Below are 21,189 nucleotides of genomic sequence, written 5' to 3' on the forward strand. Positions count from 1 at the left end.
GAACTCCCTTTCCTTTTAGTATTACTGTCCATGGGATCTCACCCAGCACTTCCCTAAGTTTTATGAAGTCGGCTTTCTTAAAGTCAAGAAATTGAGTCCTAGTATGCTTGGCTGCTCCTTTCTGCTGTATAGTAAACTTCAGAAGAGCATGATCACTCGCGCCTAATGATCCTTCCACTTCTACCCCACTAACCAGGTCATCAACATTGGTTAGGACCAGATCTAAAATGGCTGTTCCTCTTGTTGCTTCTCCCACTTTCTGGACAATGAAGTTGTCTGCAAGGCCAGTGAGGAATCTGTTTGACCTTATGCTCTTGGCTGAGTTTGACATCCAACAAATATCCGGGTAATTGAAGTCTCCCATTACTACTATCTCCCTTCCTTTTGCATGCTTGGCCATCTGTTCCAGGAAGGCGTCATCTATGTCCTCCGTTTGGCTTGGGGATCTATAGTAAACTCCCACAATGAGGTCTCTGTTATTCTCCTCTCCATTAATTTTGACCCAAATGCTCTCACTTTGGCTTTGAGGTTCTAAATCTTGGATCTCTTCACAGGTATACTCATCCCTGACATATAACGCCACTCCTCCTCCTTTCTTGTCTGGTCTGTTTCTCTGAAACAGTATGTACTTAAATCTCTCCTGCAAAACACTGAGAGTCTGAAGGTGACCAAAGTCTGCATTGCTTTTGTAGTCAGTATTGATGCAGGTAAGACATGGCAAGAGATGCTGGCTCTTGAATAAGTGGAGTAGCAGTGATGAAGCTCTGATGTCAGGGAGGAAGTGATACAAACCAGGGAAGTAAAGGTGTGGATGAGGTTTGGCAACTTGAGAGCTGCTCCCAAAAGGTAGCAGGTTTGAGACTACCGTCCCTGGATCTGGGGCGGAGGGAACAGTGACAGAGATTTGAAAGATGTGCAATAGGAAGCCTGTTGTACCTGAGAAGCATGATTCACATCTGCATTGTACTCTGCTTTTGAATGAAGAATTTTTCAAGAATTTCTGGAACTGTGATAAATCTTTCATACGCTTAACTGTAATGGCAGAGTCCATTATCATGGCGCACTGTTACTCATGTGACAGAGTAGCCTCCCTTTGACTCCACAACACTGTCTAGTAGGAAGAACCAGTCCATTTCAGTTCTTACCACCTTTTAGAGGTGATTACTGGTGTTAATTGCGTCTTCCTCCACCACCCATTGCTCACATGGGTTCCCCCTCATTGATCAATTCCCCTTTTAGCTGTCAGTCACCCCAATTAAACAGCATAAAAAATGGCACCACCGCACCCCCAGACTTTGTTGTTGTACTTCAACCAACTTCAGAGGCTGCCCACTGCAGAAGTGACCATAGATGCAAGTCTTTGTTACGTTTATTTGCCTAATGTAGGACTAGATAGTTTAATACTAGATTACAAGTGGATGGCAGCAGAAAGAGATAATCATGGAAGGACACCCATTGCCATTGGGCTACTTTACAGGGTTTGCGCTGAAACAGCATGTTGCTGTTCATGGAAGGAATATAACGCACAATTTATGTGAATATGCTGTAATATCGTTGCACACCACCACAATCTCCAAGCAGTGTGAGATTTCACGAGTTTCAGGTGCTAACCTGGGGTTCTTGTTTCCTTTTGGGAATGCGGCATAGCAGAGTCTGTGGGCCCTTTGTGATATATGGTTGATTTATACATATATACAACCTGGGTCTATGAGGGAGGGGTTTGCAGCATCAACACCCCAAGGGGGTCTTGATTCTCCCATAGCTGCAGCCTTGGATTCAAACAGAGACTCTCTAGCTTTTGAGCTAGCTGCCTTTCTTCTATTGTGACATCACTCCTAACCTCTCAACTCTAGCTTTATCTGTTGTGGGTAGGGGGCCCTACCAATTTTCTCTCTCACCAAGCCCCTTTGATCCTTTAATGGTCCATTTCCCCAATGGCAATCATTTCATAAGGAGGCTAGCCTGGCTCAATTCCCTTTTAACATTTTCTAGATCCAGGGATTAGCACCTCAAACCTTGATTAAATTCTAACACTTGCTGAATCTGGGAATTATAAGAGCCCAGCACTCACAAACTCTTAACACTGTGCATGTGGTTGTACAAAGTAGCAGCTCATATATGCATTGAAGGAAGGAGCAGAGGAAGCATGTCTTCCCTTGTGGATAATTGCCAAAATATGTATATATGTGAATAAATTTTCTAAAGCTTACTTCAGGTCTAATGGGCAGGATCCACTGAACCAGTTTAAGCATGCCCAAGGTTGTCTTGAGTGTGCCTGCGGGCACATTTCTTTCTTTCTAGGCATGTCCCATGCCATGCCTTGCCATAAGCTAGTTTTGAAATTCCTCTGATTGAAAAATGTTTTTCTGTGCTATATGAAGGGCTGCTGTTCAAGAAATACCAGCCCAAAGATTATTTGGGCACTTGAAACTTTTGCAGCTTCTTTGGATCCTGGCCTTACATGATAAACCAAGAAGAACCTTACATTAGCTTAGGTTTACAAGATGCAGCTCAATTCTGGAATAAAAAACGATGTTTACTATTATGTAACTAGTTATATGCCTTATCCAAACTGTGGGTGATGTTCAGCATTTTATAGCTTTTGTAAACAGAACAACACAGCATGCTGCATGGTGAAATGTTTTGAGACAATTTCTAAACTATTTTCTCCAAGGAAAACATTTATCCGCTTAGGGCGCCGTGCCAACCCTTGGCTGGCAGCAGATGGGACTGATGTAATGGTGCAGTGCATGTTGCATGCGCACAGCCCCAGAGCATCTGCAGGATGGGATGGAAGGTGTCCCTTTGATGTGCCAGCTACCAGGCTGTTGCAGCAAAGAGGCCTAGACTGGGGCCACTGCTGTAATGTGATGGCAGCAAAGTCCACACAGGATCCAGTAGAACCGATGGCGGCCCAGTCCCAATTCTGTAATGCCCTGTTTGAGTTGCTTCCGCTAGGAATGCCCTCTTTGAGTAGCTTCTGCTAGTGGTAGCTTCTGTCAACTATTGGGCAGGCAGAATGGGCCACTGGCAGTATCTGGCAGAACCAGGTAGGGCTGGGAGGAGAGACACCTCCAATCCCACAACAGATCGGGGTGGGGGGTTGGATTGCTCTGCCAAACTACACAAATGAGAAATCTAGCTGTTTCAAAGATGAAGATTTTTGGAATTGTGACACTATCCCCCAAAGTTAGCGAAGAACTTTCAGCCGTATTCTTTCAAACCATTTTAATATTTATTTCTCTATATAGTGTACCTTGGTTTTTAAGAACTATTCGGTTTACCAACTCCGCAAAAGTAGTGTCCTGGTTTGAGAACTTTACCTCGGTCTAAGAACGGAATCCAAACGGTGAAGGGCACCGGCGGTTGGAGGCTTCATTAGGGAAAGTGCGCCTCGGTTTAAGAACGGACTTCCGGAATGGACTAAGTTCGTAAACCGAGGTACCACTGTATGTATAACCATTTAGAACATGCTCCCCACCATGCAAAAACTAAAACAGAGCTGTTGACTCTTTAAAACCAAGTATGCAGTTAAATTTGCTGAATTATTAAGTTAACAATATTAAGTTAACGCTGAAAGTTGCATTTCACATGAGATTAGTACACTTCTGTTTTGCCTCTCAGATGACAAGCCCTAAAACCCCGAAGCTTGGGTCAGCCTCTCTCTATTAAGGATGTTGCTTATTCTGCTCTAAAAAGGTATCGGATTGGCTTCAGCAAATCTCATAAGACACCTTGTATAGATACAGACCGTTCCTAATTTTATAAATTTCATTTCCCACCTTAATGATGTTTCTTGGGCCCAAAACACTTTGGAGTAAGAAACAACTTGTGGTAAAACTGCAGCTGTTCTGGCCTCTTCCAACATCAGCACCACACACACACACACACACACACACACACACACACAGAGTTTCTGGTCAATTTGCATAACCAGTTATCAATGTGGGAAGAGGAAGTGGTTTCCTTCCTGTGTAAGGTAGGCTTTCTTTGAAGCTAGAAACTCTTGCAGCATTTTTGAAAGGGAGTATTGGGAACAATTAGGAATCATTCTTCCTCATCCCTCAGAATTTGATGAATGACTACGAACCTGCTATCTGTTACTGGAAAGTCACTAGAAAATCTAGTACTGCATCATGCCCAACATATTGCACATAAAAGAGCAATAAAATTGAGTGGCACCTATATCTCAGAAGGAACCTTGACTTACATAATTTTGGCTACAATCCTAACACCAATTACTTGAGAGCAATCTTGATTGAATTCAATAGGACTTACTTCTGCATAGACATGATTAGGATTGTGCTGGAAATGTTGAAAGGCAAGTCCAATAATCTACTCTTCCTCAGCCCTCCAAATTTGATTGAGGACTATGATCCTTCTACTTGTTACTAAAAAATCACAAGAAAATCCAGGACAGATAACTCCCAACACAAAAAAGTACAAGAAAATATAGTGGCACCTATGACTGCTCAGAAAGAAGCAGACTTGCATAAGTAAATGTTGAAAGGCAATTCTAATTAGCCCCTCTACATAACAATGTCTGTAGAGAAAATTGCTACTAATTCTTATACTGACTGTACCAAATGCTATTTTTCCAATTGTAGAGGGAATCTTCTCTCACAATAATTTAGGTCCAAATTTAAGTCCTCAAGTTGAGTTTTCAAAAGAGCCATGCCAATATGGAACAAAATGTCCTGAGGAATTAATTCTCATAGCAATCACCTGCCGAGTCATGTGGGAAAGCTGTCCTCTCCCATGTGGCTTTTGTACTTCTGTGATTTGTGTTTTGAGTTCAGTCACGTTGGATGTTCTCAGTGTTTTGGAATTCAGGATGCTAAGAGCATTATATAATGTATGGAAACTCAGAGCTTTTGTGATTGCTGGATTTGGCTGGTTCTAAACTAACCAAGATAATTTAAGAAAAGTCCAGGGGCTTAATCATTCAATAGAAGTGTGGTATAGAAATCTCTGCATAAATTAAATTAATATCTACTTGCACATTCATTGGTGCATAAAGAAAGCTGGTATGACTTTTCAAGTGCCTTTAACACTTGTGTAACAGACAGAAATTCAACAGGCACGTATTTTCTCAGTATGGAAGACACAGCAATGTCATATCATTTTCTTGTTGAATTTCTATGTCTTACGCAACTATTAAAGACACAGGAAAAGAGAAGATTATAACTAAAATAATTCTTAAAGATATGATCCGTAATAGTGATTGCTTTCTTTTTATCTGCTGCTATGCTAAACAATATCATTAACAACTTTCTGGGTTGTGGTTTGCTATAATTTCATCTTCCCTCTTGCCGCCCACAAAGTTTGATAGAAAGATGTTAATTAGATAATCAGTTTTAAGATAGGGCTTTACAGTAACATCTTGGGATCACCTGCTTTTCAGAGGTGAGATAGCCACTTCAGCCAATAGATTTTGAGTACCATGAAAGGTGCCAAACACATCTGAGCCCTGGGGCACAAGCTACCAGGAAGAAATGAAGAACTGTGCAAAAGCTTGTTTCCTGGTGTGGTGGGATGTGCTAGTTGAATTCTCCTTTGTGGGTAGCAGTCTGGCAAACCTTTATACTGCTTAACAAAGCAAGCCCTTCCTATAGGACATCTTTTGTAGTTGGAACTGTGTGAGAGAATAATTTAATTTGGAACTTGCTCAATCTCACATGAAAAACATCAATTAAAAATAGGCCTCAGTTAGACATTTCTGGGGAAAGCAGTGCCTAAAATTGTTTGCTTGTCTACTTTCTACAAGATAGTTCTGCTTGCGTCTCAACATGCAATCTCTATTTAACAGAAATGACAATAGCAGAAACCAATGTATGTCTGCTTGCTAATGCCAGCTGTGACACACTCATACACCCTCCCCAACTGTCTCTCACCAAGCTCCTTTGATCCTTTAATGGTTAAAAGAATAGTAAGCAGTGTATTTCAGATACACATTAACACCATGATCGCACGTGCTGATTACCCGGTTACCTCATAACCTGTTCTCCAGGTACTGTCTGGTGTGTGTGCACTTGTAATTCAAGAGCGCTCACTGAACTAATTAGCAAGCTGCCTTAGGCATTCACAGGTTATGTATCATCGTTTCATATACCCATAAAATGAGGTTGTACAATGGAAACTATAGACATTATATACATTATATACATTAAAATAAATAATTTTGGAATCCTTTTTTTTGGTTCTCTGGTTGTAGGCATAGGAACTTTTAGAACAAACCAACTTGAAAATTTAAAATGTAGGCAGCACTGCCCTAAGGATGTTTATGTCAAATAAAGTCCCAGTGAGTTCATTGGCATTTCGTTCCTTAAGACGGCAGCCCAGTCATAAGCAGGTATGATGCGCTAACTTAAAGTCCCTTGAAATAATAGGGATGGTAGCCATAACTGCTTGTGTGAGTTCTAGGCAGTACTACCAGAATGAAACTGAAGTCGTTTGTGGATTTCCAGTTTCTCATTGGGAACACCCTCTAACCCACTTTGGCTTCCTATTACCAAACTTACTGTTGACATCCTTCAGGTAAATCACAAGAGAGTCTCAAAAGATTCCAAAATGAAGTACCTAAACTGAAGTAAGCATCTTTTTAAATTTCTTTAAAAATGAATGTTCCTTAACACAGAGACACACGAAACACTTAAAAGGCAACCATCACAACTGGGATAGAAGAACTCAAGGAAGGAATGGGGAACGGGAACAATTCGTGGAGTGGGGCAAAGAAGGGGGTAGGGGGATAAGGCCAGGGGTAATTTATTGAGTGTGGCGTGGTTAGCGTGCACTTACTGTGTTGACATTTGTTTAATTCCAGGCACTGTCAAATATCTCATCGCACATCTCTTTGCAAAAATGTCTCTTCCTGCCTTGCTCAGAGTAAAAGGTAAGTGTCCTGCTTCATCTTTACTTTCTCTCAGAGTGAGAGGGCAAGCATGTTCTTAATCCAGCAGTCTAGTTTAAGAGTAGGTACATTTCTGATGTTTAGTCCTTTCCATGGTCCTTTTTGTTTGTTTGTACATCTCTAATGCTGCATAGTTTGATATTTTGATTATTTGCTGTAAGCAGCTTTGGGCACAACTCAAGTGGTGGAAAAGTGGCATATAAGTGAATCCATCTTCACTCTTTCTTCTCCCTCACACGGCTATAAGCCTTGGGCCTCTTGCTCCTCACTCTGCTCGCTGTCATCTCTGTTGCCAGCTTCACCGCCTATCACATTTTTGGGAAGAAAACCTCTGCAGCAGGGTGCTTGCTGTCCTTGTATAGACTCCCTACTTATTCAGAACCCAGATCTTACCCAGGTAGAGGCAGCCGCTTCCTGCTGCACAAGTCCCTTTCCCATCATGTGGCAGTCAGTGAAATGGGTGGAAAAGGTGGGGTTCTCCCCCTTATTGTCCTGTGAGGCTTGAATGCCAAGGAGGGCTTTTGCAGAAACCTATTTTAAATATCAAGAGGGCAACTTCTCCAGAATTTGAATCCCAAACATACCCCGTATAATGGTGGTGAGGTTAATGAAGCTTCCAAAATCATATGTAATTAACCTCCTGCATACCTCTGTCCAGATTTTGTACTGAAGAGAATTAGGTCACATGAATTAATATGCCCAGTTCAGAACCACATCTCCAGCAGATGCTAGCTGTTATGGGAAGGGCTGTGGCTCAGTGAGAGTGCATCTTTGCATGCAGAAGATCCTAGATTCAATCCAGGGCATCTCCAGGGAGCCCTGGGAAGGACTCTTGCCTGAAGAGCCACTGCCAGGGAAACATCCAGAACTAGATGGGCCAATGATCTGACTTGATATATGTCCACCTGGCATGGTATCATATATTAATAGCAGTCTGTTATCTGAGTTACCAGGGACGTGGGTGGCGCTGTGGTCTAAGCCACTGAGCCTCTTGGGCTTGCCAATCAGAAGTCGGCGGTTCGAATCCCCGCAACGGGATGAGCTCCCGTTGCTTGGTCCCAGCTCCTGCCAACCTAGCAGTTCGAAAGCACGTCAAAGTGCAAGTAGATAAATAGGTACCGCTCCGGCAGGAAGGTAAATGGTGTTTCCATGCGCTGCTCTGGTGTTGGTGTTCTGTTGCTCCAGAAGCGGCTGTTATGCTGGCCACATGATCCAGAAAAACTATCTGCGGACAACCTCCAGCTCCCTCGGCCTGTAAAACAAGATGAGCGCCACAACCCCAGAGACGTCTGCGACTGGACTGTCAGGGGTCCTTGACCTTTTTATCTGAGTTACCAGTTCTTATTTAACCAAAATAGTACCACCCATGCAGAAGAGGGAGGGATCAGTATGCTTGAGAGAATTGAGAGGTTTGCAAGAACTATGCAAACTCTTGGGGTGGGGGCAGTTAAGGGGGTACTTAGAAAAACAACAATTCCAAAATAGTATAATGAGGACTGAGCGTGTTGAGTGGGCAAAGAATTGACAGTGCTGCTGCCGCAGGGAAGAGGATTGTCAGCAGCTGGAGGTGGGGGCAAGAGAAGAGGATTGATAGTGGTGGGGTCCATTGGCCAGACCATGCTGAGGACCCCTTGAAATCTGGCATCAACCCTGCTTCCTGTAGTGCAATGAATCTTTCCCATAGCCTCCTTTGGTATTCATCAAGTAAATATACAATTGTGTACATAATAGGCATAGAACATGATCTTCATTAGGACCAAGCAGTATTATAAATACCAGATAATGAATTCCAAGACCTTGCAATGCTATTTTTTAAAAAAGAAAAGTAGGAGGAAGTTCAGATTTACAAAACATTTGCCCACTAGTCCATCCATCATTTTCCAAATTTATTTAAGAAAAAAAATAACATGAGCAAAAATGAGAGTACTTTCAGTGTTACAAGAAAGTATATAAATGTCTAGCAATAGTCAATCTGATTTTTTTAAATACAAAATAACCACATGAACACCTAATATACAGGTTTCATTTGAATACATATTTATTAGATAAATATTAGGTTGTCACATCATCTAACTACATACAGTTTTTCAAGACTAAAAATCACAATTATTTTTTTCTGACCAGTTTTAAAGTATGAAATGATTGCATTGTACTGTACATACAATGTACAAACAAAGACAATGGCCATTTTTGCATGTTAATTCCGATTGTACTTTTTAAAATTCTCCTCTGATCACAATATCAAAAAATTGTACAAAGTATGAATTTGGTTACAATCTTTTTTATTATTTAATCCCCTTATTTTCTTCATTATTTTTGTAGCACCCTAAAAATACACAGGTGATAAGACTAGTACATTTAAGCTAGTTATTACATGAAGGGAAAAACAAAAAATGCAACAAAATTCTTTTCACAAAGGATCCAGAGTATATTACAAGAAGTGAAACAAATGTGGAGACTTCACAAACGCTAACAAACAGGATTCATTTTCCACATAAGATGGAGCTTCAAGCTTTATTTTTTTCCTGCGAAATAAAAACAATGCACATTCCAAGGAAAATGAATGCATTTCTGTTAACATGTCTCTATTTGCCATTTACATATGTACAGATGTCCCTGGAGTCTCCACTGCAGACATTAGTGTGTTTTCATAATCCTCTAATAATAATTAATAATAATAATAACAACAATAATAATGTCTTGGCAGTAGAAGTATAAATCTCTGTGGGTTCTTTTCCAGGTGGGTGTCTCTAGGGAAACAATTAAAAAAACAAAACCCCAAAGCAAATGCCCCTGAAACAAGGATTTTTTAAAAATAAAATAAAATAACCTTTGGTGATATAATTTTGCCCTTCAACACAAAAACAACTAATTTACAGGACAATCCTATGTATGTCTACTCAGAAGCATTCATCAGGGTTTTTTCTCAGTTAAGTGTGCATAGGATTGCAGATTTCTTAAACAACACTATACCAACTTGGTGGGCCTTGTTTCTGAGAAGACATGCATGGGGTTGCTATTTATTTAACAGGTTTTCTCCACATTATAACATGATGGCAGTGAGCAGATAAGAAAAAACCATCAACCTTTTTTTGTTTTGACTATCCTTAAACAGTCCCAGTAATTTAATAAGATGCTAATGTGGCCATGTGAGAAAGTAAGTTGGGGGCATTCTGGGTTGACTTCACAAAGGCTGCCTCTTTGATAAATACGCCCTTTGATAAACTATTACGCAAGTACATGGCTAGATCTCAGCATTTGCTTCTATCCGTTCACAAACACAGCTCAGGTAGCCCTTGTGCATAGTCAATCTGTCTCTTTCTACTAATCAGTGTACATGAAATCCACAGCTGCCAAAATGTGCATTTAACTGTTACTTGAGAGAAGATTTCACCAAATGATAGAAAGCCTTATTAGACCAAATATGTTTGTCTCAGGTGAGTCTCACCTTATGCCTCCTCAACAGGAACCTTTATATAACAATGCATTTTGATTGCCATCAGCAAAAGCTAAACAATATTGACTTTAAAATGGTTCCGTTTCCAGTTACACAGAAAACCACCCCTCAATTTTCAAGTAACTAGTTTTGATAGATGCATATCAAACAGTGGAGGAGCAATGCTAATAAAATAAAATAAAATTCAGTGCTAGAAGCTGAACAGGCAAACGCACAGTATATGGCTTAACATAGGCCTACACAACTTGCGATCCATCAAACTGAATGCAACCCACCCACCACGTATTGTAGCCTACCAGGTGCTTGACTAACAACATAACAACTCTGCTGGAGCAGGGCCAAGGTGCGTCTAGTCTACTAGTCTATTAGTCTTTCACTAGTGGGTCTCACCTGATCTGAGGTGTGTCACAACAGGAGCACTATCACCATGCAAATATATGGCAAAAGATTAAGAAATGGATCCCCAAATGCATGTTTGAGGTCCTGGGTCTGAAAGGTTGAAGACTACCGATAGTCCATCATTCCGTTTTCACAGTGGCCAATTAGATGCCTATAGGAAACACACAAGCAGGACGGCAACACTCTCCTCACTTGTGATTTCCAGCAACTGGTATTCAGAGGTATTTTTATTTATCTTTTTTTTTTTTCAATAAACAGTGGAACCGGAAGCTTTATTGCACTACTGGTGGGCCACAATACATGGCTACGACAAGTGTGTGGCATTCGGTTTAGAGCTCATAGATTGTGTGAGAGAGGCTTTTTAAAAAATTAAGAATAATGCGTCAAATTATTAGCCTTAGCTGCTCATACAAATGATTTCATTGATTATGTAAATGATGCAGCAAAATGGTGCAGGGGGAAAGCTACTAAAAAGAAAACAAAAGAAAATGGAAGGAAGCTCTAGACTTCAGTGTCACAGTGGTGTCCCATCTCAGTTGTGCCACCATATAATAGTTGTGGCACCAGGTGTCCAATAATAAAGATCCTTTGCTATGTATATACAGGATAAGAAACTATATTCTGTGCTGCTTTCCCCTCTTCTACGCATAGGCCAGCATCCTTTTCAGAGGGATGTAAGTGAGAGCCTTAGAAATAGCTTCTTTGCCTACAAAGCAGAAGTCTAGGGTGATACAGGTTAGGACAGTCACGCAACAATTTCTTTGCTGGGCTGCTGAGGACACTGGCCAGATGTAGAATATTTGTTGAAGAAACTGATAGGGCTAATTTATCAGAAGGAAAAATCGATGCTCCCTTAGTCCAAGAACCCTTTACAAAAAGGAAAAAGAAAAAAGACCCGCTCCCCCTGACTATGTATTTTAAAAACACATGTATATCCAGATCGTGAAAATGTTGAATATAATAATCAAAGACAATACTAAAATATTCACAAAAGGTATTTACAACAGCAATTCTTAAAATAATTGATCTTGCATAATGAACAGCGCTTCTCTTGAAAAAAGGAACAAAATAAAAACCTCAATAATAAGGGTGGGGAGGGGAAAGGTAAATGTAGGAACATCTCTACATAAAATGTTTACAAATTCAACACTCCTAACTGGAAAATAATATAAGAACTAAAACTGCCATTTCCTGTAATATCTACAGCAAGGTGCTGTCGACTAGCATATATATATAACAAGATGCAAATACAGCAGTGGTGGTAGATGCTAAGAACAAATGCTCAAAGAATTTACAAGCATGACTTTGGTGAGGAGAGCAAATTCAAAATGGAATGCACAGGTCATGCCATTCGCAGAGGGCAAGGTGGGTGGAGTTTACACACTGAAACCAACACGCAAGAGTTCCATCTGGCACAAAATCGAAAGCCTACTGCTGAAATCAAAGATGGGACGATTGGATTGGATTCCGAACAGGGGACGAAGCAATCAAGGTGTATTATCCACAAAAAAGCAATATTCTGTACACAGTAGGCAGAAGATGAAATGTTGGCCCGCAAGGGCAAAGTTGGCACACATGCACGTCTTAACACACAGGTACTATACAAAATTTATAAAGAGAGAACGACGGAGAGGACGCAGAAATGGGCCCAGAAGTGACTGGAAGCTCATGCAGGAGGGAAGCAACCACATGAGAAGCACAAATACCACGGAAGCATTGTGGCACGAGAGCCTGCTGTACGGTGGTACCAAAGGAACTTACTGTTCCCGTGCCCATTATCCTTGGAAATATATTTTTTGAAAAGAAGAGGGAAAAGGTCCTGGCAGCTAAATGATACATTAAAACTGAAAAAGAGAAACAAAAAGGCAGAGCCACATAACACAATTTGGAAAATGCAAAGCAAACCATCGGAGGGTGGGGGGGAGAGATAAGGAGACTCTTATTGAAAACGTCTCCTTCAATTCCAAACAATTGTGAACAGTTTTCCCCTCTATCTCTCTCCCCGCCCCCAAATATCTTGAAGTGAGAGCTCTTTTTCTCCACACTTTTGCTACATTTTCCTGTTAGGAACTGAGCAGTGATCTAACTTCGCAGGTTACAAAAATCGAAAGCTCTTGGTGATGGATCAACGGTTTACAGTTTTTCTCTTCTCCTACTTCATATGTGAATATGGTCTGCCCCCATTTAATAGCTGGCTACTTTATTGTCACAAAAGGCAGTAATCTGAAACCAAATCCCTTAAGAAGAAGAAAAAAAGAAAGGGAAAGAGAAGGACAGAAGAAAACAAGGTGTCCACGTATCTGTGTCAGAGCAAGGTAACTACCCTTCCTCTAAGAATAGTAAAAAAAGAAAAGAAAAAAGATTGCTACGATTTAGAAAAGCACGCTTGCCATACCCTGGAGATTCACTGGACTCTTCCACAATGGAGAAACCACTGTCTTAAGAAACAGATGCCTCCCTTGGCTGCATTTTGTATTTTTATCCTACTTGTGACATCTTTATTGGTTTTTTTGTGCTTTTTGGTATTTGTTTTATGTTTCTGAGTTTGTTTGGCTAGTCTAAATGTGCTGCCAAATAAGTTTTGTCCTTATTGTGTCCGACAGAAGTGTACTGGGAGAGGGAGGGAAGGAACATAGTGGAACAGACAATACAGCATTAGGGCAGGAGGGAGAGAGAACTTAATGGAAGAACACAAGTTGGAAGGACTTTCTGAAACTGGTCGCTTAGCATAGTTCTGTTGCCTTTCTTCCCTTGCTGAGACTGGTTTCTACTGGGCTGCTTCTCTCTAGGCATATCCCAAAACTCTTTTATCTCTCTGCATAATTAAAAAGTGAGGTTTCCACAGCTGCACAATCGATCTGTGAAGTAGAGTGGCAGTCTGTGAGGTCACCACCTTACTGTCCTCTTGCTTTTCCCCACCGCAGTTGATGAAGCTTGACTCAAGCAGTTCTGAGATGAAGTTAAGTAGGGAGTGTGCACCATTTGCTTAAGTTGTGAGTTTGTCCTTGTGAAAAAAGGGATTCCTCACCGTGAAGCTACAGACTTGTCAAACAAGTGTGAGGTGTTGGGGGACAAAACACAGAAGGCTTCAGTTGTTCTCAAAAAGAGAAAGAAGGTCATCATTGCTATTGCTTGGTAAGTCAGGAGGATCCAAGTATGAAAGTAGCTCATCTGGATTCGTGAGTTCTGGAAGCAGCTGGAAAAGAAAGAGGAAATTTTGAAGGCAGCATCATCACAGGGGTGAAGTAGCTGGCAAATGACATATTTTTCGCTCCACATTTGCTGGCAGATAAAGCTCTCAAAATGTGTCTGTAAATTTTATTGATGGGTAGAGAAGAGAGTCCTTTATATATGATAGCCAGCCTAATTACAGGAAGAATTTCCACTCCAGTGCTACATGGCTGTTGGCATTGCGATCCTCCAGGTAACTGAAGCATTATATGGGCTCCTGTGCCAAGAAACACTTTTCTGAGTGGCCCCCTCCCTACCATATAAAAAATTCTCTACACCTACAAAAAAATTGCACGTGGTGCGGGGAATCTAGCTCAAATCACTCTCCCTAGCATGTTGCTTTGTATGCACAGGGGAGCTTTTCATGTGGCAGAGCATTCAAATATTCACTCCCACCTGAAAAGGTGCAGTTCAATAATACACAGGGCTTCTGCCCATTTGTTTTAGCTCTAGGACACACTGACATGCCTTGTAAGTTATTTTGTGCCAAGGTAGTACTCAAGCCGAGATGAGGTGGTACAGCAGCCTCACAATATTATGGGCAGTTTTACACTGTGGTCAACGTATCTTTGTCAGCCACTCTGAGAGCCTTTACAGGTGAAAAGCAGGTTAAAAATACTGCAAATAAATAAATATGGCATACAGATAATGCAGCACATTCTGTCAATGGCATCTATGAGCTATCACCACCTGAAAAGGTTAGCATGTATATAAGATGGTCTATAGGGGTTTCTTTAAAAGTCACACACAAATATTCTGCATTTTAGTTTCAGCTATGATACTTCCTAGGAGAAAGTGTAAATACCATGTACAGATTAATATGCTATGATCTCACAAACAATCCTATTGTTGGAAATTCAGAAATTGTTTGTTTACCCTTTGGGTTCTATTTCTGAAAAAGTTAAATTCCACAATCACTCGCCAACTAGTTAATATAGTTAAAAGTGAATCAATGCTGCCTGGTATGACTATGTCCAGTTTAGCTAATATAATCTGTTCCCTTTGAATCATCTGTACTGTACCTTACAGCATTCCTGAAATACATGAACAGATGTAAGTCAGATACCTGTTGAATGAAAATATTTCAACTCTGGCTTGACAGCGATTCAAAGGCTTGCAATTATAATTCATAGTGTTCTCTTTGGCCAAGGCCACAGAGACTGTAGCTGTATAGTTGTCATAGCCTTCACCAACAATCTCATTTGTTTTCAGGGCACCCAAGTGACCAATATCCTTGGACAAGTAGAATGTAAGTTGATATGAAACTCTGTGGGTTTTTGACTGTAATGAAACCTTTGTATGGATGAGAATTCCCCACCCCATTCTGGAGCACTTTTCTACAAAGTCTTTTGCACACATGGCTGCTTTTCTTCTCTTTTCTAAGATGTCCTTCTTTTTGCAAAACCTGTTCCTTTGTTGCCTATAGCTTATTTTGTCCTAAATAGCAATAGAATGTATGGTTTTCTTGTGGAGTAAATGGCATCTCCTCCTCCTAGGAGGGAAATGCATGGTTTCTATCGCTAGGTGCCAAACTACAGCACAACCTGGTAACAAGCCTTACCATCTTAAAACACTAGTCAAGAAGGGGGAATCATTCAGATGTTCCCATTCAGAAACAAAACACATTTAAAAATGGAAACTTATACAAGTCTGCTCCCAGACTCAGCCACAGATTTCAACATTCTATGTCTGTCAGAAGAAAAATCTCTCTACCACTCAGACCTTCAGCTTTTTAACAGCTGGTTGGCCCAATAAATTATAGAACTATTCCATTCTTTTTGAAAATCAAGCCTGATGACATTTAAGTCTAAATAAATAATTATTTATTAAAGTGTTTTAAATAAATTAAGTAAGTAAGTAAGTAGCCGATTGCTCAGGGTGGTATTCAACTTCTAAACCCCATCCCTTTTTAAAATGTATGTTAGTCAGATAAGTGCTATATAAACATCAATAATAACTAAAATGTTTTGTGGCCTATTTCTCACACAGAAAGCTTTCCCCCCCCAAACCCGGCCCCTGCCTACCCACCCTTGTCAAGGGAAAGACACCACTTGCGTGACATGGAGTCTGAGTTGTCAGCTGTAGTGAAGAAATGCAAGAAACAATGCATAAAATGAGGGCATGTGCTATGAAAGCTGTTCCCTTCTTTTATTTTTTTATTTTATTCCTGCAGAAACTCAAGGCACATTCTAAAGCAAGCAGATGACAGAATGACACAAACTTACATCCAGCGAAGGCTCCGGCATATCAGATGTCCCCTGCCCACCAGCCTGACCTTCTAAGGCTGAGGAGGGGTTAAAGGCCAGGTCATTGTGTGGATGGTTGCTAGGAGCGGCCTGTGGCTGCTGCCGGGACGGCTGGGTAGGAGGACCGCTGTGATGTAATGGCTGCCCTGACTGGCTGCTGGGATGAGGTACGTGCAAACCTTGCTGCATGGAACTATGGGACTGATCAGTGCTGCCGGGGTGAGGGATCTGCGGAGGAGGAAAGAAGCAGGAAAGGAAAAGTGAGGCTACATGGTACAAGGCTCAGAAATGGCAGGGGGAGGAAATAAAATCTTTGTCACTCTAAATTACTTTATCATTAATGCAAAACTCATATTGCAAAATGCTAGGCTTGGACAGGCGTTAGCCGCCAGGGGGAAAATAATGTGCAGGATCATGAGCCCTCAGAATTTAGGAGGTGCCAGTAAAAATAAATAAATGCATGGGATAAAAGGTAAGCTTGGTAGGGGACCAAAATTCTCTTTATCCAGATCCTGCCCTGAAATTGTTAGGATGGTGGAAAAGATGGAAGTATACATTAACTTTCATAACACAGATCTTAATCATCTGGGAGGAGAATGGCTTTCTCCACATTTCTTTTGAGTGGGCAAACTTAATCAGTTCTGCTGTGGTTTTCATTTAGTCACGTCTTCTGGGCAAAAAGGCATCCCCATCAAAGAAGCAGCTCTTGACAGATGTTTCCACAGCGAATTCACCTTAAGCCAACTGAAACTGAAACACGGCATTTCATGTAGTTCTCATAAAAATAAAAATACCCTCCAGATATTGCTACTGGGCCACACACAGAGATTAATGATTATGCGTGTCTGTATCTAGTGAAACGTGTGTTTGTTTCCTCCTTTTGTCCAGGCCTCTTTTTAATGCCAGAGCATGCCTTGCAAACTGACTTTAGCACCATGGAGAAAAATAAGTGCATGAATAGTTTTAAAGGATGTCCCCTACATTCAGCTGACATAAAGATGCAAAAAGATAGCATGAGCACAAAAACACAATGCAAATGAACAGGAAGTGCAAGAATTCTAGAACACAGCAGACGTATTAATATAAAAGACACTTCTATCGTATGCAGTTAGTTAACTTTGGTTACAATAAAGTTGTTTTAAAACTATCAGAACACTCAAGTAGGCATTCTTATATTTTAAGCAACTGATCACTGCAGTCTATACTGCACCTATTTTGAGTTATCTGGGATGTGCCAGCAGAGGTTAAACTTCTAATTCCTTCTGGGAAGAAGTTATTCAGTTGTCTATCAAAGAGATATCGCTGGTGGCATTTACTCATTTAAGGGACCCAACCACTTTCAAAGACTAGGCACTAACATGGACTACTTGCTTCTTCCAACAAATCAATAAATTGAAAAGTGTTGGAAGTACGATGCTAAAACTGAGATCTGCATCCTTAGAGCAGGCACCCATGTGCTTTGATATACCATGCTTGGTGATGAAAAAGTGAGACTAGGAAACAAACTCAAGGAGCAGGGTGGAAGTAGGTTTATATAACTCAGTGCTTCACCAAATTATTTATTTTTAACAAAAACATAACCATATGAGAATATTAGCTGCATACTAATACAGGGGGAAGATACATACAAATACATTGGCCAGTTTAGCATCAGTTCTTTTCTTCCTTACAGGTGAATGCTGCAAAAGTGAAGACTTCCATGCTATCAGGTGTGAGAGAAGGCAGCACGTGCTTCTCCCTATTCCAAGAACCCAGCTCCTGGTGAGCCAATTTTTTGCTCTCTACTTTCCAAAGGGATTTAAAAGAGCACAGAGGCAAATAGCCCCATTGCACATGCAGACATCTCTAAGACAGCAACATTTAATTTGCCATATAGTACCTTACTGACTGATTTATCATTTCATACCCTGGTAGACAGTTTCCATGCTCCCTTCTGCCACCACCTTCCCTTTTGATTTCTTTATGTGGTTGTGCCCTCCCCTCTATACTTGGAGGGGGGAGTTCAAAGGACCTATAGCTTTTCCTTCATGCCTCCCTCTGCCTCTCACACCTGAGGAAGTCAAAAGGGAAGGGTGATAGCAGTGGGACCTCACATCAGTACACAGAGAGGAAAGAATACAAAAAGTACCGTATTTTTCGCCCTATAGGACGCACTTTTTCCCCTCCAAAAATGAAGGGGAAATCTGGGTGCGTCCTATGGGGCGAATGCAGGCTTTTGCTGAAGCTTGGAGAGCGAGAGGGGTCGGTGCGCACCGACCCCTCTCGCTCTCCAAGCTTCAGGAAGACATCCGCAGCATGGGGAGCCTTGCAGGAGTTCCCCGCAGGGCTCCCCACGCTGCGGATAGCAGCCTGCCGCCCGGGGCGCCCTGATGCAGAGCGCCCCTCGTGCCGGGCAGACATGGGCCAGCCCCACAAGCTCGGGGGACAGCAGGGAGGCACAGCGCCGCCATCCCGCTGTTCCTCGACCTGGTTCGGTTTCCGCGACCTGCTTTTGGGGGGGAAATAAAGGAAAATTTTTCCTTTATTTCCCCCCCCCAAAAAAAACTAGGTGCGTCCTATGGGACGAAAAATACGGTATATGCTATCATTTGAGAAGGCACACATGGGCCAATACCCCATATTACAGTACACTCCAAAATGGCCTGTTGCTTAGATCCTTTCCTTCCCAGTCAAGGCTGGAAACTGAGGAATCGGGTATCTGCCCTTGCAGAAGCAGGAAGATAAGACATTTCCTTTACTAATCTACCAGTACAGATGCTGATAAGCTGGGAAGTTTTTATATATATATATATATATATATATATATATATATATATATATATATATATATATATATATAAAAACACTGGGTAAAGAACATTTTTGGAAGGGCAGAGTAGTAGCACTTCTTATTTTTTTTCCTACTAGACCCCCAAGATATAACAATAAAAGCCAGGTGTAAAAGACATAGTCGGAATTAAACAGGGTGCCTCTGAGCTCTTTCTGAATCTAAGGTTTTGTTTTCAGGAAATTAACAGAAAGGATAGCTTTCTTCATTTTATTAGCCTGATATAAGTAGAAGAAATGGGCTTGTTCTTGTTGAACGTTTGGGAGTGAGACATTTTTGCTGATCTAGTGCAGATTAGGCCTGGGTGATCTATCGCCCAGGACTGGTATGAGGGCAGATCGCAATGGTGGCTGAAACTGCCACCGCTCCTGAGTCCCTCTCCCTTGGCGTTGGTAGCAGAGGGACTCGGGAGCGGTTTCACCAAAGATATACCGCTGAGTGAAGCTGCCATCACAGTCTGCCCTCATACCAGCACAGAGGGAGAAGCAAGCTGCATCGGTGAGGCGTGATACAGCTTGGCTGAGGAGTGTGCCACTGCCCTTCCTTCAGCCAAGCAGTTTTACGGAGATCCTTACCCACCACTGGCTTGCACAGGGGGTGGGGGCTCAATTAAAGTGCTCCTGCTCGCCAACTGAGGGAGCCCCATCCTTTTCCTGCTCACAGATGAGCAGGAAAAAGATGGAGCTCCCTCAGCTGGGTAACGGGTTGCTTCGTGTCCCCCAGCAGCCTAACGGAGCCTCCAGCTTGTGCAAGCTGGAGATGGGGGGGGGGCTCCTTAGACTTCTGTGCCAAGGCAGCAGGTCGGCACTTGAGGGTGGGCTAGGTCTTTCCTCCCAGGGGAAGGCAGCCAGACAGTGCAGAGGCTGCTGGGCCCATCACTTGCTAACCCTGCTCCACAAGGCGCAGATAGAGTGGCTTGCACCCTGTGCCTTGAGGAGCGGTGCTGATGCTGGGAGGGAGGCAGCCTTGCAAACAGAGCCTGACAGGCGTGCACTTGGCTGCAGCCACCTGGCTGATTCCCTCCATCCCCAGTGCCTGGAGCAAGCTGTACTGGCCTCAGCTCCTGGCCAATGCAGCTTGTTTCTCCCTCCGTTTCAATATTGTGATGTTGAAAAGGTGACATTGCCCAGCCCTGGTGCAGATCACCCACAGACTTACCAGTAGGGCAACTATCTACCCACTAGGACTGGGCGATGTTGAAACAAGGTGCATCGGCACCCGGCTGGTGAGGCGCTGGGAGAAACTGCCTCAGCCCTCACGGTGGGAACTGAGGAGCGTCTTGTGGGCTGGGGAAAATGCAGCTGCCTCCTGCCTGCTGCCCAGCTGGGGGGGCGGAAAGCCCTGGCTTCCCATCTGAGGGATCCCGACCTGGAAACTGCACTTCCCTCGACAGGGAAGTTTAAAGGAACCTCACCTCCGCATCAGAGCCCCTGCTCTGCCTGGCTGCCTTCAGGCAGTGCTCCTTTAAACTTCCCTGTTGAGGGGAGCGCAGCCATGGAGCCCTGCACCTCCCTAGCTAAGCAGCCCTCCAGCTCCTGTGCAAGCAGGAACTGGGTTGGAGATCTCTCAGCTGGGAAGCGGGAGCACTTTAATGGAGCCCGCTGGCAGCGGCTTCCACAAGCCACCAGCAGGTTGGGGACTCTGTACAACTGCGTGGCTGAGGCAAGGGCAGCAGAGCACGCCTCAGCCAAGCAGTTTAAAGAAGTGGAGGGAGGAACCTCACCCAGGCAGCTTGTTTCAGTCTCTGTCATTATGAGGGGCAGACCACGGTGACGGTTTCACTCAGTGGTATATCACTGAGGAAACCACTGCCACTTGAGTCTGTCTCCAGCGCCGGCAGCTTGTTTCTCCCTCAGCCGGGCGCTGGAGGCAGAGGGACTCAGTGGTGGTTTCACCAGCGATATACAGCTGAGTGAAACCGTCATCGCTGTCTGCCCCTCATACTGGTCCTGGGCAATATATCACACAGGCCTACTACCCACTCCTGTTCTAGGCACCACAGGGCTCCTTTGTGTGACTCACAATCCCCAATTTAGGAAGGCCTGATATTTATGTAGAAAAGATGCTATGGGAAAACAGCTTATTTTTATATTACCTTGTAGCAGATGTAGTTAAAGTG

General features: G+C 42.6%; 2 protein-coding genes across 24 annotated transcripts in view; one reads left to right on the forward strand and one right to left on the reverse strand.

Moving 5' to 3' along the window:
* LOC308585590 (uncharacterized protein) overlaps positions 1–17,898 on the forward strand; it is a 58,843-nt gene extending 40,945 nt beyond the window's left edge. For 4 of the 10 annotated variants that reach the window (XR_014007497.1, XR_014007499.1, XR_014007501.1 and 1 more), the window contains 4 exons: positions 6,824–6,892; positions 15,210–15,246; positions 16,171–16,410; positions 16,905–17,898. Coding sequence is in view for 3 of the 10 variants with exons in the window: in XM_081191373.1 (XP_081047499.1) it covers positions 6,824–6,892; positions 10,903–10,987; positions 15,210–15,246; positions 16,171–16,172 (193 nt within the window). In the remaining 7 variants the exon portion in view is untranslated. Of the gene's footprint in view, positions 1–6,823; positions 6,893–10,902; positions 10,988–15,209; positions 15,247–16,170; positions 16,411–16,904 lie in introns of those variants that run through there. The other 6 variants (XR_014007498.1, XR_014007500.1, XR_014007502.1 and 3 more) reach the window with 2 other exon arrangements.
* ZMIZ1 (zinc finger MIZ-type containing 1) overlaps positions 8,925–21,189 on the reverse strand; it is a 375,238-nt gene continuing 362,973 nt past the window's right edge. For 13 of the 14 annotated variants that reach the window (XM_081191309.1, XM_081191308.1, XM_081191313.1 and 10 more), the window contains 2 exons: positions 16,223–16,471; positions 8,925–13,962 (listed from right to left, as the gene is read on the reverse strand). In XM_081191309.1, coding sequence (XP_081047435.1) covers positions 13,855–13,962; positions 16,223–16,471 — 357 coding nt within the window. In that variant the 3' untranslated portion in view covers positions 8,925–13,854. The remainder of the gene's footprint in view (positions 13,963–16,222; positions 16,472–21,189) is intronic. The other variant, XM_081191302.1, reaches the window with a different exon arrangement.

This window comes from Podarcis bocagei, assembly GCF_964188305.1.
Source record: "Podarcis bocagei genome assembly, chromosome: 4".
Taxonomy (NCBI): domain Eukaryota; kingdom Metazoa; phylum Chordata; class Lepidosauria; order Squamata; family Lacertidae; genus Podarcis; species Podarcis bocagei.